Source organism: Ochotona curzoniae, unplaced genomic scaffold, assembly GCF_017591425.1.
Source record: "Ochotona curzoniae isolate NIBS_2020 unplaced genomic scaffold, NIBS_Ocur_1.0 scaffold_3890, whole genome shotgun sequence".
Lineage (NCBI taxonomy): Eukaryota > Metazoa > Chordata > Mammalia > Lagomorpha > Ochotonidae > Ochotona > Ochotona curzoniae.
Window position 1 is genome coordinate 41,962,334 of NW_024467115.1, and position 23,237 is coordinate 41,985,570.

At 60.5% G+C, this 23,237-nt stretch overlaps 1 protein-coding gene across 1 annotated transcript in view; it reads left to right on the forward strand.

Moving 5' to 3' along the window:
- The first annotated feature begins 4,883 nt into the window (after positions 1–4,883).
- The window catches only part of KIF25 (kinesin family member 25), a 36,485-nt gene continuing 18,131 nt past the window's right edge, over positions 4,884–23,237 (forward strand). Inside the window, exons 1-8 of the mRNA XM_040965687.1 lie at positions 4,884–4,906; positions 5,136–5,210; positions 5,789–5,938; positions 6,160–6,336; positions 6,947–7,101; positions 7,319–7,492; positions 7,667–7,822; positions 8,437–8,579. Coding sequence (XP_040821621.1) covers positions 4,884–4,906; positions 5,136–5,210; positions 5,789–5,938; positions 6,160–6,336; positions 6,947–7,101; positions 7,319–7,492; positions 7,667–7,822; positions 8,437–8,579 — 1,053 coding nt within the window. The remainder of the gene's footprint in view (positions 4,907–5,135; positions 5,211–5,788; positions 5,939–6,159; positions 6,337–6,946; positions 7,102–7,318; positions 7,493–7,666; positions 7,823–8,436; positions 8,580–23,237) is intronic.

Sequence of the window (23,237 nt, forward strand, 5' to 3'; positions counted from 1 at the left end):
TGGAGACCGGCCCCACCTCTCAACTCCACCCCTGGGTGTATGTGGCCCCACCGCTCAGCTCCGCCCCTGGGTGCATGTGGCCCCACCACTCAGCTCTGCCCCTGGGTGCATGTGGCCCTGGCGGCTCTCCTTACAGGACCTGAAAGGTGGCATTCGTGTGCACTGCCGAATCCGCCCCCTGCTGCCCCTGGATGGTGAACCTGAGGATACTGTCTCACAGGACAGGTGATGGGGCCTGTGCGATATGGCGCGTGTGTGTGTGTGTGTGTGTGTGTGTGTGTGTGTGTGTGTGTGTGTGTGTAAGTGCAGGAAGTGCCTCCTACTTGCCCGCTTGCAGCAGAGCTGCTCTGGCTGCCCAGCCTCCCACAGGCCCACAGCAGCCTTCCTCCACCTGAAAGAGAAGCAGAGAGAAGGGTGGAGGGGCTGATTGTGGCTGGGAGTCAGGCGCTCCGTGCAGCTGTCCCACATGGAACCTGTGCATGAGGCCACCCTTGCTGCCCTCCCAGCACACACGGACTGGTTCTCTCCTTGGGCACGCCTGCATCACAAGCAGAGGCTTAACCCTGCACACCCAGCCCATGCCCTAGCTGCGTCAGCTCCCAGTGCCATATCTGAGCTCGAGTTGGCATTCTTATGTGGTATGCATGCATGAGGTTCCCGAGCAGACCTGGGTGCGACTTCCCCGCGTGTCAGCTGGGGCTATGCTTGCAGGAGACCCCCATGGGGCACGCTCAGAGATGGGAAAGGCATGGAGGAAGGTCAGCCGGAGAACAGGGAGAGGCAGGGAGGGACCTGGAGTTAGGGGCCAGGCCAGGTCCCTGGAGGGCTGGGCGTCGGGAGCTCTCAGCGCTGTTTCGTCCTACAGCCCCGGCTCTCGGGAGGTGGCCCATGTGGTGGACAGCGTGAGTAACCCCCAACAAGAAGATCTGAGAGCGGCAGGACAGCAGGGGCTCTCTCTTCCGTCCCTCTCCCCAAACCCCTCCCTCCCATTCTCGGCATGGTCCCGCCAAGCCACAGGAAGTCCCCAGAACACATGGTGCCCATGGGGACCCCGCTGGGTGGACGGATATGGGCACATGCATGTTGCTGAATGCCTTTGTATCTGCATCGTGGAAGGGCAGGCATGGAAGGACAGACGTGGGCTCTGCGCTTGCACGCCCCAGCACTTGTCCTTGCTTCCCAGGCTCAGTGGGGAACCAGAGCAGATGCTGGGCACGTGCCAGCCACCTCTCCAGCTTGTCTCACATAGATCCGGCCCCACTGCAGTGGCCACTCCTGGGCCATTTGTTTATTTCTCACTTGGCTCTCCACTTGTGTCAGGGACCAGCCGATGGAGAAGGGGCTTGGGGTCTGGCCCCAGGCTGTTGCCGGCCTCTGTTGAGGTGGATGTGGATGGTGGCTGCCAGAGCCTGTGACCCTGTGACTAGAGATCAGCCTCACTGGTCTTGACCAGTCTGCCTAGGCCTTCTCTTCCACCCACAGCCAAGGTGGTGGGAGCGAAGGCTGTTGAGACCAAAGCAAGTACATGGGCACACGTGTTGAGGGCCCTGGCTCACTGCACTGCAGCCCAGACCATCCCATCTGGGTTGGGGGACCTGGGGTGGCAGTCACATCCCCTATGCATGGGGCTGCCGGGCCCTCGCTGTCTGGGAGCAGCCTTGACTGCATGCTGCGTGGTGATGTGGCAGCTCTGACTATCACCGGATGTGGAAGCTGGGCCATCAGCACGAACTCGTCATGTGCGTAGGGCCGACCCTGCCCACTGCCTCCCTGCCTCAGGTGCTCACGGCCTGGCTGCTATCTCCTTGGCATCCTGCACTGGAGAGAAGTGCCCTCTGAACTGGGTGGTCCCTGCCTTGGTGCCTGGCCCTGCCATGAACCCCAGGGCTGCCTTGCACATGCTGTTGCAGAGGCTGGGCTAGCACATGCCCGTGATGAGGGCAGGTGGCCTGGCTGGGCCTTGCTGGCATGCCCTCTGATCTTCCTTCCTTACTGCTAGGAAACTGTCCTGGTACAGTGCTGCCGTCCTGGCCACCCCCCCATCAACAAGACCTACAGCTTCGAGAGGTGAGCATGCCTGGCCAGGTTGTCTGGGGAGCTTTGGCCAGCTGTGTGGATTTGTCTCAGCTGCTTTATGAGTTGGTTTTAAAAGCTTAATATTTTTTCTAATCTGAAAGGTAGAGACAGGGAGAAATCGTCTGTCGGGTAGTTCACTTGCTAAACAGCCACGACACCTGGGGCTGGCCCACACTGAACCAGGAGCCCAGAATGCCGTCGGGGTTGTCCACTCAGGTGCAGTGGCCCAAGGCTTTAGGCCATCCTCCATTGCTGTGTTAGCAGGGAGCTGGATGGGAAGAGGAGTCGCCGGGACTTGAACCGGTACCTTTATGGCATGCGACATCATAGGCAGTTTTCCCTGCTGAGCCACATGATGCCCTCTGGAACCTGAGATCTCTGGGTACTTAGGAAGTGGTCATCCCAGAGAGGACCATGCTGACTGCGTCCCCGGGGACGGTCCATGCAGGCTGCAGCCTCTGGGCTCCCCCGAGGTGGACACAGGTGGCAGCTGTGGCTTGTCCATCCTGTGCTGTAACGTGGACATCTCTGTGGGTGTGGCCGACAGGTGGTTTACATGTTTATGGATGCGTGCACGTGCCATGTAAGGACATGCTCAGCCGACCCTCATGGCGAGCAGCGGCCATCGCTCTGGGGAAAGGCCTGGCAACCTCTCTGGCTAGGATGTACAGTGCGTGGTGGATTCTCTTGACCTCGGCCAGGAGGTCATGCAGCTGGACACGGAGCTTGCCTCCCACCGATGGGAAGCCCGCTAGCCTGGCGCACCCCTCCCCAACCCCTAGCCACTGCTGCATTTGTCTCGTTGCCACATTATTGTGCTGCACACAAGGTCCTCTGTAGGGTCAGCTTTGCCACCGCGCCCCCTTCCAGCACTGGGTGTGATCAGTCTGCAGGTGCAAGTAAACCTTGTTCTCTTGAGCATTCACCTTGATGGACATGATGGGTAAGTCCAAGTCTGGGCTGCTGCGGAGTACACTAAGCAGCCCCGTCAGCTCGCTTGGGGCAGCACAGAGTGGGGCAGTGGTGGCTAGCGTGTGGAGGTGGGCAGGGCCAGAGCGGTGGCTGGTGCAACGTCTCCTGCAGGCAGGGAGGAATGGCGTGCAGGGCCAGAGCAGGGGACCAAAGCCCCGATGGGAGAAGGCAGTCGACATCATGCTGTGGGTGAGGAGTGTGTCTGGCCATGGCAGGATGGGCTGTGTCCTTGTCTGACCATGGGGCATGCTGGGCCACGTCTCTGCCATGGCCTACATGCCCAGTCCTGGAGAAGCCCTTGCTGAACACCACCATTTTCAAGGCACGATGAAGGCCATGGCTGAGAAATACTGTCACCTGTCCCTTCAACAGGTGACTCGGGGTTGCTGGGGAAGCTGAGGGAGGCACACGTCTCTTGATTGACACACGCGTGTGTAAATTTTACTGGAGACACTGAGACAGGTTCCTTCGCTGGTTCCATCTACAAGTGCCCAGAGTGATCACTGCAGGAAATCGGCTCAGGGCTCCCATGTGGCTGGCAGGGCCCTGGCCGGGGCCTCCCAAGTGTGCATTAATTAGAAGAAAGCAGGGACTCAAATCCAGGATGGGGGCATCCCAGCCAGCGGCTTACCAACACCCAGGCCCAGGGCTTCCTCATGGTGGACACGACTGTGGAGAGTCTATGGGGCACTGACAGGCAGCGCTCGTGGTGGACACGCTGGGGAGAGCCCGGGCCCAGGGCAGCACCGACAGGCAGCGCTCGTGGTGGACACGGCTGGGGAGAGCCCGGGCCCAGGGCAGCACCGACAGGCAGCGCTCGTGGTGGACACGGCTGGGGAGAGCCCGGGCCCAGGGCAGCACCGACAGGCAGCGCTCGTGGTGGACACGGCTGGGGAGAGCCCGGGCCCAGGGCAGCACCGACAGGCAGCGCTCGTGGTGGACACGGCTGGGGAGAGCCCGGGCCCAGGGCAGCACCGACAGGCAGCGCTCGTGGTGGACACGGCTGGGGAGAGCCCGGGCCCAGGGCAGCACCGACAGGCAGCGCTCGTGGTGGACACGGCTGGGGAGAGCCCGGGCCCAGGGCAGCACCGACAGGCAGCGCTCGTGGTGGACACGGCTGGGGAGAGCCCGGGCCCAGGGCAGCACCGACAGGCAGCGCTCGTGGTGGACACGGCTGGGGAGAGCCCGGGCCCAGGGCAGCACCGACAGGCAGCGCTCGTGGTGGACACGGCTGGGGAGAGCCCGGGCCCAGGGCAGCACCGACAGGCAGCGCTCGTGGTGGACACGGCTGGGGAGAGCCCGGGCCCAGGGCAGCACCGACAGGCAGCGCTCGTGGTGCACACGGCTGGGGAGAGCCCGGGCCCAGGGCAGCACCGACAGGCAGCGCTCGTGGTGGACACGCTGGGGAGAGCCCAGGCCCAGGGCAGCACCGACAGGCAGCGCTCGTGGTGGACATGCTAGGGAGAGCCCAGGCCCAGGGCAGCACCGACAGGCAGTGCTCGTGGTGTGCTCATTCCTGATGTGCAGGTAGAATTCCAGTTGCTCTGAGAAAGAACAGTGCCCGGGCTTGTGGTTGTCCTGACCGCCTGTACTCGGCCCACATCCGTGTAAGCTTTCCGTGTTGAGTTCTCCGTGGGGTCCACTTTTACAGTCGTCACAGCTTACAGAATACAGAGCATAATGATGTAACGCAGATGAACAAAGGCTTGTTCTGGCTGAAAGAACTGTGTGTTGAGCCTAGTGCCTCCTGCCATGCTGCACTTTCTGCTGGCCTGCTCCTGGCATGTGTGCCAGCCTTTTTCAGATCCGAAATGACAGTTCAGTCGCCACTGGCGATGGCCAGTGAAGGCCTCCCTCCGTAGCGTGCCCCCTTGCTCCCTGCCCGGCTGGCATGGATGACTTCAGTGATACTGGATCCCCCACCCCCTTTCACCCACGAGCTGGGAAAGCAGCGCCAGTTAATCCTTTGTTGCTGAAGAATTGTGCAGTCTGTGTGCAGCAAGTGCGTGGGGAGGCTGCTCCCCTCGGGTCCGTGGGACTGAGCTGCCCCCCTTGCAGCAATACACCAGCTTCCCTCTGTCTTTCAGAGTTTATGGGCCAGCGGAACCTCAGAGCGAGATCTTTGGAGAGGTGCGACCTCTTCTCTCCTCACTCCTGGATGGGTGAGCAAACAGCCCCCATGTTTGCTGTAAGTGACAGGAAACCTCACGATGCGAGGTGGCAGGTCTGGTTCTGAGTGGGCCACAGGCATCACAGAAAGGGTGTGTGTGTGCTGTGGGCATCTGCGTGCATGTGGTGTGACGTGAGCCATGGGCACTGTGTGTGTGGCTGCACTGTGCTGTGTTATGTGCTGTGTGTGTGTGTGTGACTGCACTGTGTTGTTATGTGCTGTGTGTGTGTGACTGCACTGTGCTGTGTTATGTGCTGTGTGTGTGTGTGACTGCACTGTGCTGTGTGTGTGTGTGTGTGTGTGATTGCACTGTGTTGTGTTATGTGCTGTGTGTGTATGACTGCACTGTGCTGTGTTGCATCCTGTGGGTGTGTGTATGTGTGTGTAGATGTGGTATTACTAGAGGGCAGCAGGGATGGGCTCCTATCAGCAGGGGCCTGGCCAGAGGTGCAGGGGTACAGAGGCGGCCATGGGATGTATGGTGCTGCCTTCTGTCCAGGTGGCAGCTTCCCCTGGGTCCAGGATCCCCCAACCCGTCCGTGGGTGGACGCTCAGCCCGCCTCTCCCCAGGTACAACGTGTGCATCATGGCCTATGGGCAGACGGGCAGCGGCAAGAGCTACACCATGCTGGGCCCACAGCGTGGGGATGAGCCTGCCGTGCCGGCCGACGCTGACGGTGACTGCGGCCTCGTGCCTCGAGTAGCCTGGGAGCTCTTCAGGTGCCCCTGAGAGTGGTAGCCGGGCAGGGACTGGCACACAGCCTCTCAGATGGGTGGCCTTGGGGTAACACTGCAGGCTGAGGCCAGGGTGCGTCAGGCAGGTGGGAGGGGCCGAGTGGAAGGGGCTGGGGTGAGCTTTCAGACTGCTCACTCCGGGGGTCTGCCCCTTGGACGCCCCCTTCTAGACCTTCTTGGGCCTCCCTCTCTGCTGTGCCCTCTAGGCTGCTCTCGGAAGAGCCCACAGAGAGCCGGCAGGTGGAGGTGTCGGCGGTGGAAGTGTACAACAACAATGTCTTCGACCTTCTGGCCGAAGGTGGCTCTGCTCGGGGACCCAGGGTCAAGCGTGAAGTGACCATGATCCAGGAAGGAAGGCCAGAGGTCCCCCTGTTGACCTGCCAGTAAGTGCCATGGCAGCCCCTGGCAGGTGGGGGGCAGATGGGCAGGACCGGGGATCGGTCAGCCCAGCAGCTCACTGCACTTGGCTGAATGCTGGCTGAGCTGTCTGTTAAGGGCCACCAGCCAGCCACCTGGCGACAGGTGTGCCATGGTGACATGGCTGCCTCCTAGCGGGGTGCATGGCCAAGGGGCACATGCCAGAGACCCACCTGTGCTTCTGTGGGGCAAATAGGAACAGGAGGAATGCTCGACGTGTCTTTAGGAAGCCGTCAGAGTCGAGGGCTCCCTGCCCCCTGCCCATGGCAGCAGGTGCCTGTCGGCTAGATCAGGGCCAGGTGGCAACACTGGACAAGACACACGAGGGTCTGTTTGTCGCCAGAAAACCCCTCGACTGAATCAAGTGTGTTATCCTAACATCTGTGCACAGGGTCTGACCACACCTGGGACCCACCTGAGCTGGGAGAGCCCAAAAACGAGGGAGGGACCCTCCGCCTCCAGCGGGGAGGCTGTGAGCAGGTGGCAGCACAGGTGGAATATGCCGATGGGAGCGATGACACGTCCACAGTGAGTGCATGGGCACCGAACCCTCCATACCTGTTCTGTCTTCTGTAGGGCTGTGGGCAGTGCCGCAGAGCTCCTGGCCTGTGTCCGCCAGGGCCTGAGGCTCCGGGCGCAGCAGCCCACCCTCGTGCATGCCAGCTCTTCCCGATCCCATCTCATCGTCACTGTGACCTTGCCTGTGGCCCCCTCCTCCTGCAGCGGCCCCGGTAAAGTCCCTGTCCTTGCCAAAGGAGAAGGTGGCAGGACCTCTCCAGGGAACCCTGGCAGGGCGGGAGACAGGAGCACCTTCAGCCACCCGTGCCTGGTCCGTCCCAGGGAGGGTGGGGGACCCTCCCCAGGGGTGGATGTCTGCCCCAGCTGGGCTGTGGCTGCACTTGCAACGCTCCGTCCCTCTCCTTCCTGCCTGCACCCTTGTGGATTTAGGGAGTGAGATGAAGCAATCCTCTCCTGGCCAGCTGGGCAGCCCCCTGCTCCCGCAGAAGCGAGCAGGGCCCTCCCCTCCACGGCTTGTTCCCAGGGATGATGGCCACCACGGGCAGCAGGAGCAGGTGTGGCCCAAGCTGCAGCTGGTGGACCTGGCAGGCAGCGAGTGCGTGGGTGAGCAGGCTGGCAGCGAGGGGCAGGCACAGGCATCCTAGCCACTCTGCCTGGGGCTCTGGGCATGCGCTTCCTCTCTGCGAAAAGTGTCACTTGCTCTGGGGTTGGGGCAACTTTGTCACCCCTCTGAGCACCCCCCAGTGTGGAGGTCACTATGGGCTCTGCATGTCTCAGGTGACTCTGGGGTGACCGGCTTGGCCCTGCGGGAGGCTTCCAGCATCAACCGGAGCCTGGCTGCCCTGGCAGACGTGCTGGGGGCCCTGTCGCAGCGCCGGACCCATGTGCCCTACCGCAACAGCAAGCTCACACACCTGTTGCAGGATTCCATTGGTAAGCAGTTACCCCAAGCGTGCCCAGGGGCCCTGCTCCTGCCTGGCCATGCCACCACCTCTCGGGAGTCAGCCAGGCTTGTGGAGCTGTGCCCCACCTCCCTTTGTCCCCAGTGTTATGCTTTCATCTGCTCCTGTCCAGGTGGACAGTGACTCTGGCATGGAGGTATGTGGGCTCTCTGTCCCCCAGCCTGCAGGCAGCTCAGGGGCTGTGTCCACAGGCTGTGTCCACAGGCTGTGTCCACGGGCTGTGCGCACACTGCTCCACCTCCCCAGAAGGGCCAGAGCCTGTTTGCTGTTCTACTGAGTTCAGGATAACAGAGGGTCACCCCACCAGTGGGTGTTGGGGTGGTGATCCGCGGTCAGCCCCACAAGTGGGCATCGGGGTGGTGGCCCACAGTCAGCCCCACAGGTGGGTGTCAGTGTAGTGACCTGTGGCCAGCCCCACAGGTGGGCGTCAGGGTGGTGGCCTGCGGTCAGTATCTGTGCCCTATAGCAGGTGAACAGGTGGCCAGACAATGACAGAGCAGACAGGTGACAGGACACCCTGTGGACTGCCGAGGGGCAGGCATGGCACCGGACGGCCGGCCTCCCTGCTCTTCCCTCTCCCCCTAGGAGGCGATGCGAAGTTACTGGTGCTGCTCTGTGTGTCCCCGGGCCGGAAGCACGTGGCAGAGACGCTGCAGAGCCTGGCATTTGGGGCCCGAGCACGGCAGGTGAAGCGTGGCCCAGCTAGGAGGAAGGCACCCGGGGTGCCAGTGAGGAAGGAACCGTGTGCTGGGGGCCATGCAGTGGAGCCCCACTTCTCCTCTTAGATAGGGCCTGCATGTGGCTTGGGCTGGGCAGCACACACCAAGAAATAAATGGTGACTGGCCACCTTGTGTCCTGAGCCCCTTCCAACATGGCAGCCCAAGAATGGCCGTTCCGGAGCAGGCTGGGCTCAGTGTTACAGGGAACGGGACTGAGGAGTGAGCCCCAGGCTGCCCCAGCCCTCCTGCGGCTGCGCCTGCAGCACTGTGTCCCTAGCATTTGGCTCCCGGCTCTTCTGCTGTGCAGGGGCCTAAGGCCTGTGGAAGTTAGCAAGGAAACTGAGCTGGCCAGCAGCGTGGGGAGTTTTCAGGCCCCTGACCTCGCATGGGCAGCTCGTAGGCTCTGCAGCTGCTGACCCCTACCCCATCCCCCTGAGCTCTGTTCTGGGCCAGCCTCGCCCTCAAGAGGCTGGACATGCTTCTGTGTGAGGACCCGCTGGTAGTCTAGGTGAGTCCCTGTGTGTGGATGTGATGTGGATGTATGTGTGCTGTGTGTGGGTGTCAGGTGTGTGGCACTGCACGTGCAGGTGGGTGTCGGTGTCCGTGGGGCTCCCTGTGTGCCCCTCATGCTCTCTGCTGGCAGCGTGGCTGGCCACACAAGTGGGTGCATTTGGCACTGCCAGCATGGGCCCGCCCTGCCCACCAGTGCACGCTTTGTAGCACATACTCGTGCAGGTCTGCAGTCCAACCTGGAGACGTGGACGCCATCCTTCCTCATTGTCCTCACTGACCGTCACCTGCCACGCAGGAGGGGGTCTGGGCAGGGAGGGGCAGACAGAAGCGCTCAGCCCCCTGTCTGCCATGGGCCCCTCTGGCCACAGTTGGGGACAGGACAACGCGGGGCTACCGTGCTGATGCACAGCCAGGAGTCCTGGCCAGGGTCCTCCAAGAGGAAGGGAGGGGTCCCAGTTCAGGCAGAGGCCGAGGCGCTCCTGCAGGGTACGTGGGCTGGGCTGTCTGTGTAGAGTGGATGCTGCTGCACCCCGCCCAGTAGGGCGAGCAGTGGAGCAGCACCCTGGATCCCCAGCATGGGGTGGGACAACTGGCAAGGCAGGCCCAGGACCCCCAGTGATGGTGGGGGGTTACTCGGAGCCTGCTATGCGCCACCACCCTGGATGGGCCTTCTGAGTCTGATCTGTTGCGTGGCTCAGCCCCATGTGGGAGGCTGGGGCTCTGGGCCCCTGCCCTGCCCATGAATCCGGGTCTTTGAGGGCCATGGGCGGCCAGGCTCTGGCGCCTGGCTCTGCGCTGCGGTTGGCTCTCCAGCAGGACTCAGTGGACGGCTGGCCTCCAATTGTCCTGTGCACTCCTAGTCCAAGGCACATCTCCCCACATGGCCAGCGGTCAGCGGACACTGGGCACTGGGCCAGGCCTGCCCACAGGCCACAGGAAAGACAAAAATAGGAATGCTCCAGGCAGCTCCGGGTCAGCCAGAGGTCACAGGCGCCGTGCCATGGGGACGCAGGCTCTGTCCTGGGTCCCTGGGGCCTGGCCTCTGCTCAGCCCAGTGACCCTGCGTGCGGCTGACAGACCCTGGACATGGTCTCCGTGTGGCCTGAGGGACAGGCAGCCTCCAGCCTGGCCAGTGCTCATGGAGAAGGACCCACCAGTGCAGTGTCCTCGTGGAGGGACAGTGCCCTCAGGGGAAGGCTTGGGGATCCCCGAGCCACAGCTGCCCCAGTACCCCTGAAATGACAGATCCCCAAGGGAGCCCAGAGCGAGCCCGGGGAAAGGCTGGGGCAGATGGAGCTGGGTGTGGGTGACACTGCCTGAAGTTAGGCAGGACTCACAGGTGAGGGACACCCTGGCCTGGGCTGCTGCGTGGGAGCTGTCGCAGGGTCCTGTGCATGGTGCACTGCACTCAGCTGAACTGGCGCTTTGAGTTGTGTGGGCCCATGGCGCCCTCTGCTGGCTGCAGACGGTGCCACCGTGTGCTTGCCCAGCTTCTCTCTCAGGTGGATGCTGAGGCCCAGGCCGCCTCTCCTGCCCCCACAGCCAGCAGCTACGTGGTTGGGGGCTGGATAAGCGCAGCCTCCCATGACCCACGCCCTACCTGCTCTCATGTAGACTCCAAACCAAGGGCACCCACAGGGGTGGGGAGGGACCAGTGCCCCTGCTCCTCCTCACTGGGCCATGCCTGTGTCCTCCTGTCCCCCTGCTGACAGCAGTGTGCCGTGTAGCTGCACTGTGTGTCGGGCAGGGGCTTGGGAGGGGGCTAGGTCCCAGGGCGGACGCCTGGCACCCTCCTCTTGACGTACCCATGGTGAGCTGCGGTGCAGCCTCCACAGTTGATTAGTGGGCCAGCACAGGCCAGCTCTCCACGCTACCCCACAGGTCAGAGGGGCTTGTCCACACGCCAGCTGTGAGCTCGGGGCACAGGCAGGCCCTGTCCCACCTGTGGTCTCACAAGGTAGGGTCAGGAACATGTCCACCCTGCTGCCCGCCGCTGCTTTGGGGCCAGCGTGCAGGGAGCCCAGCTCCACCGCAGGGAACTCCACTGTGGACTGCACAGCCTGCCCACCTACGCCTGGGAGAACCCGGCTGCCCTCTGCTGCCTTCTCTGCCCCGTCCTCCCACTGTGCTGGGCACGGTCTCACGGAAGCACGTCCCACATGCATGTTTGAAGACGACAGGGCAGCCCTAGGCCACCAGCCACGGCTGCTGGTCTCCTGGCCACGCGCAAGTGCTATGCTGAGCTGTGTGGGCCTTGGTGTGGCCAGGGCCTGCGGGGATGGGCCCCCATCCTCCCCCAACCCCCCCCAGTGTGGTCAGGGCCTGCGGGGATGGGCTCCCCCATCCTCCCTCCCCCTCCAGAGCGTGGTCAGGGCCTGGGGGGGATGGGCCCCCATCCTCCCCCTGAGAGTGTGGTCAGGGCCTGTGGGGATGGGCCCCCATCCTCCCCCTGAGAGTGGGGTCAGGGCCTGGGGGGGTTTCCACCACCCACTAGGGCTGGGGACACCTGTGTGGTGCTGCCAGCACCCAGCTTTGGTCTGGGATGGAATGCAGAGGCCTGTCCCGGGCTCTGGGAGCACATAGGCATGGGGCCCGGCAGGAGTCCTGGAAGGTTCTAGGTTAGGTTGGGTACTTAGGACACTGTCCATTTCTGAGTCAGGGCAGCTGCCTGGTTCCATTTCTTTTTTAGGATTTGTTTATTTGAGAGTAGTGGGGTAAGGAAGAGAGAGAGAGAGAATGAATGAGAATATGGGCCAAAGCCTTGGGATCCTGCACCCGCCTGGGAGACCTGGAAGAGGCTCCTGGCTCCGGATTCCCTCAGCTCCGGCCGATGCGGCCATTTGGGGCGTGACTAGCAGAAGATGTCTCTCTGTCTCTTTGATTCTTTCAAACAAATGTGAATTTTAAAAAGCCACAGTTAGCCTGCAGTGGAGCTGTGTTCTGTGGCCATGGCCCCGTAGCTGTGGCCCCACTGCCTGGTCTGCTCCTGGCATGGGAGGCAGCCGTGACTCTAGTGACGGGCCGACCGCCACACTCATTTGCAGAAGCGGCTGGGGTGGGCTGCGCACGGCCAGGGCATGTGCGCACAGTGTTGGGAGGTGGCCTTGCCCTGCAGCCCATGAGCTCACTCGGCTCTAGTGAGTCAGCAGTTACCACCCTGCAGGATGGCCCTGTCTGGCTGTGTCGTGCCTGGAACTGACCTCATGCTGGCTTCTGCTCCTGCTGGGCTGGAGGGAGACCACAGGGCAGTGTCCCCTGGCCGACTTACCACGCTCGGGGCCGTGCCCTGGGCCCTGCCCTTGCTCTGCTGGCTGTGGGGAGGGTGTTGGGGCCCAGGCCTCTGGATGGCACGTACAGGGAATGCAAAGCCGGCCGTAGATGATCCTGGCTGCTTAGAACTGGGCGTGAGCCGCCTGCCCGCCCAGAGCACCTTGGCCTCAGGGGAGCGAGCCCATGAGCCTTGTTTCAGGAATGTCCAGCTAGGATCTCAGTGCCGCCCGAGCTCTGTAGCCCTTCATCAGCCAGGTGCCCAAGTGGCTGCACGTCCTCGAGGCAAATGATGTGCTATGATGTGGCTTGCTCGGCAGGGGCCTGCCTTGGTCGGGCACGCCTGCAGCTCCTGCCATCGCCCTCATTCCTGGGTGGGACTCTTCAGGAGAGTTAGAGAGAGGTGCAGAGCAGTGTTCCACCTGCTGGTTCACTTCCCTGATGGCTGCAGGGGCCAGGGCTGGGAGCTTGCTCTGGGTCTCCCGTGTGCGTGTCAGGGGCCCAGCAGGAGCCCAGCAGGGGCTGTCGTCTGCTGCTTTATCCAGGACTCATGCTCTTTGCCCTTCATCTGCTGCTAACACAGGGAGCTGGATCAGAAGTGGAACAGCCAGGACTCGAACCAGCACCCTTGTGGAATGCTGCCATCCCAGGGTGTTACCTGCCACACCACACAAGGCCCCTGGCTGTGGATCTCCCTGGGAACTCAGGGGTTGTGTGGGATAGTCTGTCCCTCTAGCCAAATGGTAGGGCTCTGGATCCCACCTGGGGTCCCTCGGGAGGCTCTCTGGGCCCTCATAGGTGTCAGTAAGGTCATCATGGAGTGCTGGCCCTGTGGGCAGCTGGAGGACATGCCTGCAGAAGCACTGACATACACCTCCAGGGCTCACACACTCAGGACTCACACACATAGGGCCTGCACACACCTAGGGCTCACACAGATGGCTCATACACACTGAGTACACACACATCCAGGGCTCACACACATTCCCAGTGCTCACACCCTCAGGGCTTACACACACACCCAAGGCTCACACACACACAGTGCACATACATGCTCCCAGTGCACACACCCCTTCAGGGCTCACACACTCCCAGTGCACGCACACATCCAGTGCACACACACATACCACGTGCACACATCCAGTGCATGCACACTCCACGTGCACACATCCAGTGCACACACACCACATGCACACATCCAGTGCACACACACACACCACGTGCACACATTCAGTGCACGCACACTCCACGTGTACACTCCCAGTGTGCACACACACTCCACATGCAAACTCCCAGTGCACACTCCCAGTGCACACACACACTCCCAGTACACGCACACACATCCAGTGCACACACACACTCCATGTGCACACATCCAGTATGCACACACACACCACGTGCACACTCCCAGTGCACACACACACTCCACGTGCACACATCCAGTGCACGCACACTCCACGTGTAACTCCCAGTGTGCACACACACACTTCTAGTGCACACACTCCCAGTGCACACAGCAGGTGCACACACACACACTCCCAGTGCACACACACTCCATGTGCACACATCCAGTGCACATACACACTCCCAGTGCACGCACACACTCTACCTACATGCATCCAGTGCATACACACACTCCCAGTGCACGCACACACCATGTGCACACATACACTCCACGTGCACACATCCAGTGCACGCACACACCACGTGCACACATACACTCCACGTGCACACATCCAGTGCACACACACACTCCAAGTGCACACACACTACACGTGCACACATCCAGTGCACACACACACTCCAAGTGCACACATCCAGTGCACACACACACACCATGTGCACACATCCAGTGCACACACACACTCCACATGCACACATCCAGTGCATACACACTCCCAGTACATGCATACTCTGTGTGCACACATCCAGTGCACACACACACACTCCCAGTGCACGCACACATCCAGTGCGCACACACACCACGTGTGCACATCCAGTGCACACACACTCCATGTGCACACATCCAGTGCGCACACACACACACACCACGTGCACACATCCAGTGCACACACACTCCACGTGCACACACCCAGTGCATACACACACACCACGTGCATACATCCAGTGCACACACACTCCACGTGCACACATCCAGTGCACACACACTCCACGTGCACACATCCAGTGCACACACACACTCCACGCACACACTCCATGTGCACACACACTCCCAGTGCACGCACACACTCCCAGTGCACACACACTCCACATGCACACTCCCAGTGCACACACACTCCACATGCACACATCCAGTGCACGCACACTCCACGTGTACACTCCCAGTGCGCACACACACTCCCAGTGCACACACACTCCACATGCACACTCCCAGTGCACACACACACACTCCTAGTGCATGCACATTCCACACACACACATCCAGTGCACATACACACTCCCAGTGCATGCACACACTCTACCTGCATGCATCCAGTGCATACACACTCCACGTGCACACATCCAGTGCACACACACTCCCAGTGCACACACACACCACGTGCACACATACACTCCACATGCACACATCCAGTGCAAACACACTCCCAGTGCACACACACACCACGTGCACACATACACTCCACATGCACACATCCAGTGCAAACACACACTCCACGTGCACACATCCAGTGCACACACACACATCCAGTGCACACACATACTCCACGTGCACACATCCAGTGCACGCACACATACCACATGCACACATACCACGCGCACACATCCAGTGCACACACACACTCCCAGTGCACACATACACTCCATATGCACACATCCAGTGCATACACACACTCCCAGCACACACATACTCTGCGTGCACACATCCAGTGTGCACACACACACTCCTAATGCATGCACACTCCACGCACATGCTCCCAGTGCACACAGCACTTCACACGCACACATCCAGTGCACACACACACTCCCAGTGCACGCATACACTCTACCTGCATGCATCCAGTGCATACACACACTCCACGTGCACACATCCAGTGCACATACACACTCCGTGCTCCTTCAGAAGTTGTGTTTTTCACATCCAGCATGGCTCTCCTCCCCACCTGCTTGGCTTCTAGCCCGCTCTTCATCTTGGCCCTGAGTGTGTCAATCTGGGAGCTTGCTACTCCTCCCTGTCCTTGGGATCCCAGAGTCCCCGTGGCTGCTGACAGCAGCCAGCAGAGGGACCGATCCGGTGCTCCGTCCATCATGAAGTCCCAGCAGTGGGAAGCTCAGCCAGGTGTCCACAGGGTCTGACAGCTGGAGTACTTGGCCACCAACCATGTCCCAGTCCCATGGGGGTAAGATCAGATATTTTCTCTGGAGGCAGGGTGGCTGTCTGGAGATTGCCAGGCACTGAGGTTGGTCCTGTGCTATGGAGTCACACCCCACACCTTGGAGGCCTCTTGGGGAGAGGAGCACCCTACAACCCCCTCCATGCACGTTTCACTTTCCAGACATGCATGAGTAGGGTTGGGAGCACGAGGCAGGAGGCTGCAGCCTGCTGGGACCTGCCCTTCCTCCTCTCCCAGCAGGTGCACTGCCAGGTCCCTACTGCTGTCCCATGGTCCCCCTTGTCTTGTTCAGGAGCCACTCTCCAGGACAAGGCTCTGCCCTGACCACAGGCTCCTGGCCATCGCCATGGGCTCCATGTTCACTGTCAACACCCCTCCCCCCAACTTACCCCTGCTGAGGAGACGGACATGTGGTCTGTGCAGTCGCCTTCAGGGTTTAAGACGACTTTGCTGTAACTCTCCAAGCAAGCATGGGGCCTGCTTGGCTGAGCCTGCCCTGTGCCTGGGCACTCAGAGTCAAGGACCATCAGGCCCACTCAGCCGCTCGTGGGCCCCATGCAGACCCCAGCACTCGGCCTTGTTCGTGCACGCTGAGTGTTTCCAGGGCTGTCTCTGTTCCATGGATGCCTGTGAGGATGGAGTGGGAGCTCGGTCCTCCCGGGAGAGCTTTCTGCACGTGGTCCAGGCTGGTTCCTCCACAAGCTTAGTGGATGGAACCCCATCTTGCAGCAATACAGGCTGTGACTCCCTTTCTGGAGTCTGCCTGGCTGAGACGTGGGTGCCATGCCTGACTAGTTCTTCCTGGCAGGCCCAAGGGTGACGGTCACCCCATTCTGCGATGACCAGGCTGCTGGTGCCAGCATAAACTGCCCCCTGTGCAGGAACACACAGTCAGCACTGCCTTATTAGGCAGCCCGACAGGAGCCAGAGGGGGCACGGGGGCTCCAGGCAGGGGGTGCATGCCAGGACTCTTATTGCCTCCAGCACAAGGGCAGTTCAGGGCCTCAATTGAATGGGTCAATTGGCCAATCCTCTACGACCAAGCACTGGCATCCCACATGGGCACCAGTTCATGTCCTGGCTACTCCACTTCCTGTTCTGCTCCTGTTTATGACCTGGGAAAGCAGCAGAGCATAGCCCAAAAGTCTTGGGACCCTGTACCTGCATGAGGCCTGGAAGACACTCCTGGCTCCTGGCTTTGGATTGACTCTGTTTCGGCCCTTGTGGCCACTTGGAAAGTGAACCAGCAGATGGGAGATCTTTTTGTGTCTCCTTCTCTCTGTAAATCTGCCTTTTCAATAAAACAAATCTTAAAAAGAAAAAATTCACACACACATGTACACACATACATCTAGATACGCGCAGAACACAGACATGCGTACACAGCACACACACACACACACACAGACACACACACACGCGCGCACAGACACACACGCACACACACAGACACACACCCACCCACACACACACACACACACACACACACACACACACACACACCCCTCTACACTGGGGCCGAAGGCAGGCAAGCACCACGCCCTTCCTGCTTGAGCACGTGACCAGGCAGCTCCTCACTCTGCCCGTTTCCCTGTTGAGCGACAGGGCATTGCCCCAAATTGACATGTACATGCAGGGAGCACTCACACATGCATGTCCCTGCTGGGTCCATGGCTGTGTGGTGCCCAGAAGGAGGACCCGAAGCCAGCCCTGGCTGCATGTCACTCACCAGTTGCCTAGGGCAGCCATGGGATGTTCTTGCCAGAGCAGATTTATGGGAAATGGGCAGGGCCAGGAAGGATGTGGCCTTGGGAGAGCTGGCAGCTGCTGGGGATCAGTGGGCAGCCTTGGGGGACAGGGGACCCTGCAGACAGGAGTCCAGGGCCCGTGCCAGGAGGATGGTCACGCAGAGGCTCTGTCACGGCCCTGTCCGTGGAGGCCCAGCCGATTAGTTTTACTGTGTGTGCCGACAGGCATAGTTATTTGCCTGTCACCATTAGGAAAGCAGTATTTGCAAACAACATTTAGTTATGTGAAAGGTAGAGTTAGAAAGTCTTCCATCAGCTGATTTACTCTCTAAATGGCAGCGAGGCCTGAGCCAGCAGCCAGCACTTCACCTGCATCTCCCATGTGGGTGCAGGGACCCAAGGCCTTGAGCCACCTTCTGTTGCTTCTTCAAGGCCATTATCAGGGAGCTGGACCTGAAGTGGAGCATCTGGGCATGAACCAGTGCCCACATGGGATGCCAGATGACCAACTGGTCTGCTGTGCCTTGGCCAGATCGGCTGGGGTACCTGCCAGGCTCTGTCCTGTGTGACTGTGTCTCCTGGAAGCAGAAACTCTGGGCGCTGTGGGCATGTCCAGGGTGAGTGCCTGGGCTCTGACAGTGCCCCCAGCCAGCGCGGGGGTCTGAGAGCACTGGCTTCTAATGGACATAGCCTGTGAATCATTAGCCCGGAGCTGGCTCTGGCACCAGCAGAGGGCAGACTGCAGGCTGCACGGGCCTACACACCCAACCCAGTCATGAGCAGAGGCCCATGGGTGGGCAGGTTAGCCATGAATGTCTGGCTGCCTGGCTGGGATGGTGTGTGGCCCTGGGAGCTCCCAGGCCAAATGGGCTCTGCTCAGCTCAGCAGCATCCTGACCGACTTCCCACACTTGCCCAGGGCCGGGTGGGAAGCAGCCAGGGCTGGCGAAGCATGGTGTGTCTCCCAAGTCCCCAGGGAGCACACCCCTGGAGGCCACTCTGCCCCGGGCCAGGACACTCCTGCCCTTTGACCCTGCCCAAGGAAGACAGCAGGTGGAAGCTGGGTTTCTGCATGCCGTGGGGCAGGCTCAGCTGGCATCCCCAGCTGGGTGGCGTCCTTTGGGCTCTGGCTTCCTTGTCCTGCAGTCGGAGGGCATCCTGGAATCCCAGTGCCCTCAATAGGCACAGCCCACGCTCAGGCAGCACGCCACTAGCACACATCTCTGTCAGTGGAATTCCTGTGCCGGCTCCGGTTAGTGTCTGTGAGGGTCAGGGTCTGAACGGACTTGGCCTGGCTCCCTTGGGGGGCACACACTTGTGTCATAGCCATCCTTGCTTTGAACTGTTTGGAGTTTGCTTGGAATGTTATGCCTTCTATTAGAAGTGACATCTGCATTAGGTGTCGGGCACATCTGATAGCCACTTGTTGCTTCATGACCTTGGCAAGTGTGTCAGAAACATTCAGGGTCTCATCCATGCTCGTGTAAGTCATTTCAACATCCTGCTGGTGTACCCCAAAACTCCAAAGGTGTTGGGAAGAGCAGAGAGGATCAGGTGCAGCCTGGGAGTGGGCTCCAGGCCCGCTCTGATCTGAGGCTGCTGGAGGCGGGGGGAGGAGAGAGGCTAGCTTTGATAGAGACAGCACAGACTAGGTCCAGAAAGATACTTTTCCTGTCAACATTTTTAATGGATTTGTTTATTTTAATTGAAATAATTACACAGAGGGAGAGTCAGTGAGAGGTCTTTCATCTTATAGTTCACTCTCCAAATGGCCGCAAGGGCCAGAGCTGAGTCCTGAGCCACATCAAACCCCAGAAAGCCACCCAGTAGAGCTGTGGCCAGCCACCAAGCTGCCACTGCTTCTTCCTGGGCCACGGGCTGGCCTCCCCTGCACGTCTGCCACAGCCTGGCCTCTCTGGCCATGCCTGCACACCTGCCACGCCTGCTCGGGCTGGCCTCACCTGCCATGCCTGCACACCTGCCACAGCTTGGCCTCTCCTGCCACAGGCTCACCTCTCCTGCCATGCCTGCATGGGCTAGTCCTGTCTGCCACGGGCTGACCTCACATGTCACGGCTTGGCCTCGCCTGCCACGCCTTCCTCCACTGCAGAGGCCACTGCTGATTCTGCCACTCTTTCCTCAGCGTGCAGGCAGGTTCCTCCCTCTGATTGGCTTACGGCTGCAGAGTTCCTGTGAGCTGCTCACGCCACCTCCCTGTCTAACATCTGTTGGCTGTTTCGTCACAACTGGGGGCACACCCACTGTCCCCCCCCTACACACCCCTGTAATCCACACTCCCGCCACCCTTGTTGCTTCCCAGCTGCCAGCAGGCCGCATTCCCTGGCCGACTGAGTTTTTCTAGGTTTGAGTCTCAGCTCCCACTCATGAGGGAGACACAAGGCGATGTCCTCTGGGTCCAGTGTGGCTCTCTAAGCGTGCCCCGCTGCCGTCAGCAGGGCTGCGCACAGCAGGGCTTGGTTTTCTCACTGGATGACGCCCTACCATGTGCACCTTCCCTTTCTCCCTTCTTCCGGTGGTGGACACCTTTGTGGATTCCAGATCTTGGCCCGTGGAGCAGTGCTGCTGTGACACGGGTGTAGACACCCTCGATTCCTTGTGTCCAAGTCTTTCGGGTCCGTCGCCAGTAGAGGGACCGTGGGCCATGTGACAGGTCTGTGTGGTTTTGGAGGAACCCTCCACTCCGTTTCCCAGGTCTGCGCCCGTCACATCCCACAGCAGTGTCTGCGTGCTGGCCTCCCGCACAGGCTCGCCAGTCTTGTCAGTGTCCGCGTTTGGTTCTAGCTGTTCTGACGGGGCGGGACTCGCCAGGCTTGGCTTGCCTTTCCCGAGGGCTGGTGAGCGTGTGCTTCACGTGCTTGCTGGAGAGGTGTGCGTCTTCCTTTGAGGACCGTGTGAAGTCCTCTGCCCATTTCTCAGCTGCGTTGGTTGATTCCTGCCGATTGCACCTTTGACTCCTAATCTGTTTAGTCGTTTGTGAGAGCGGGCGCTCACGGAGACGTGTTCCATTTGTTGACGTCGTGTCACTCTGTCGTCTGACAGGCAGGAGCTTCTGTGCCTGGTGTAACCATTATCGCATTTTCCTTTTGTTGCCTGAACTTTTCGGGGTTACCCACGAGGGGTTACCCGCTACATTGTCATCTAGAACTTTCGTGGTTCTAGGTCTCATACGCAGCTCTTTTGTCCATCTTGCTTTGACCATTGCCTGTGGAAGCAGGTTTGTCTTCTCTCACGTCTGCATGGCCCATCTCACCAGAACTTGGATGGAAGGGACCATCCTCTCTCCAACATTCTTCTTGGTACTTGGTCGAAGATGCGCTATCGGTACGTGTGTGTCCGTGTGTCTGTGTGTGCATGTGTTCTGTGGTGTGCGTCTGGCTTTCTGGGCCTGTGCTCTGCTCCGCGGCCTGCCTGCTGGTTTTCCTGCTAGCACCATGCTGTGTAACATGACCAGCCTTGGAGCTTTGAAGCCAGTGTCCTGTTGCCCAGCTTGCTTCATTGTTGCTGTAATTTGCACAGGACTGCACTGGCCTTAGGGGTCTTTGTGAGTGCACCTGGACTTCAGTGTAAGTTTTTCTGGTTCCGTAAGCTTGGCACTGCTGCTTTGATCGGGATGGCCCTGAGTCTGCAGGAAGGCCCTCGGTGATGTTCTTTCTAGACCCTGAGCGACCGCAGCTGCTGGAGGGTTTCCCGCAACAACCGGTCCCAGTGCCACTGCATGCATCTTCCTTTGCTTGAGTTAAACTCGTCCCTCAGCATGATTTCCTAACAGCTGCTGGGAACAGTCCCGTTTGCTCAGGTCTCTCGGTGACAGCATTACGCACGCTCTCCAGCTGCTGCTGGGCTGCGGGGCCCACTCTCTCCTGTGACGGCGCCGACCAGTTTCTAGTCCAGAGCCTGGGTGACGGGTTCATGGTTGTCTAGCTACAACAATCGGCCCCCTGCAACGTGGCCATTTTCACGCCGTCTCCATCCGGACTTCCTCGATACTGCACCTGCTGCTAGCTCCATTCCCATAGGAGGAGAGCGGAGGGAAAGGACATGGTGCTGTTGAGTATGTAAAGAAAAGACAGATTTACCAAATCGGGTGCCGCCATTGAAACTGGGAGGGTCACTTCTAGTGTGGAAGGCGGGAGGGCGTTCTGTAACACTGAGGGGAGCTGAGCAGGAAGAGAGCCAGGACGAGATGCAGACAAACACGAGGTGCTCCCCTCCTGTCCTCAGTGTGTCCCTCCTCCTCCCACAGTGTGTCCCTCCTCCTCCCACAGTGTGTCCATCCTCCTCCCACAAGGTGTCCCTCCTCCCACAGTGTGTCCCTCCTCCTCACAGTGTGTCCCTCCTCCCACAGTGTGTCCCTCCTCCTGTCCTCAGTGTGTCCCTCCTCCTCACAGTGTGTCCCTCCTCCTGTCCTCAGTGTGTCCCTCCTCCTCACAGTGTGTCCCTCCTCCTCCCACAGTGTGTCCCTCCTCCTCCCACAGTGTGTCCCTCCTCCCCCCACAGTGTGTCCCTCCTCCCTCAGTGTGTCCCTCCTCCCTCAGTGTGTCCCTCCTCCTCCCACAGTGTGTCCCTCCTCCCACAGTGTGTCCCTCCTCCTCACAGTGTGTCCCTCCTCCCACAGTGTGTCCCTCCTCCTCCCACAGTGTGTCCCTCCTCCTCCTCACAGTGTGTCCCTCCTCCCCCCACAGTGTGTCCCTCCTCCTCCCACAGTGTGTCCCTCCTCCTCCTCACAGTGTGTCCCTCCTCCTCCTCACAGTGTGTCCCTCCTCCCACAGTGTGTCCCTCCTCCTCCCACAGTGTGTCCCTCCTCCTCCCTCAGTGTGTCCCTCCTCCCACAGTGTGTCCCTCCTCCTCCCACAGTGTGTCCCTCCTCCCACAGTGTGTCCCTCCTCCCACAGTGTGTCCCTCCTCCCACAGTGTGTCCCTCCTCCTCCCTCAGTGTGTCCCTCCTCCCACAGTGTGTCCCTCCTCCCACAGTGTGTCCCTCCTCCCACAGTGTGTCCCTCCTCCCACAGTGTGTCCCTCCTCCCACAGTGTGTCCCTCCTCCTCCCTCAGTGTGTCCCTCCTCCTCCCACAGTGTGTCCCTCCTCCTCCCACAGTGTGTCCCTCCTCCCACAGTGTGTCCCTCCTCCCCCACAGTGTGTCCCCTCCTCCCACAGTGTGTCCCTCCTCCTCCCACAGTGTGTCCCTCCTCCCACAGTGTGTCCCTCCTCCCACAGTGTGTCCCTCCTCACAGTGTGTCCCTCCTCCTCCCACAGTGTGTCCCTCCTCCTCCCACAGTGTGTCCCTCCTCCTCCCACAGTGTGTCCCTCCTCCCACAGTGTGTCCCTCCTCCTCCTCACAGTGTGTCCCTCCTCCCACAGTGTGTCCCTCCTCCCACAGTGTGTCCCTCCTCCTCCCGCAGTGTGTCCCTCCTCCTCCTCACAGTGTGTCCCTCCTCCTCCTCACAGTGTGTCCCTCCTCCCACAGTGTGTCCCTCCTCCTCCTCCCACAGTGTGTCCCTCCTCCCACAGTGTGTCCCTCCTCCTCCCTCAGTGTGTCCCTCCCCCCACAGTGTGTCCCTCCTCCTCCCACAGTGTGTCCCTCCTCCCACAGTGTGTCCCTCCTCCCACAGTGTGTCCCTCCTCCTCCCACAGTGTGTCCCTCCTCCCACAGTGTGTCCCTCCTCCTCCTCACAGTGTGTCCCTCCTCCTCCCACAGTGTGTCCCTCCTCCTCCTCCCACAGTGTGTCCCTCCTCCCACAGTGTGTCCCTCCTCCTCCCACAGTGTG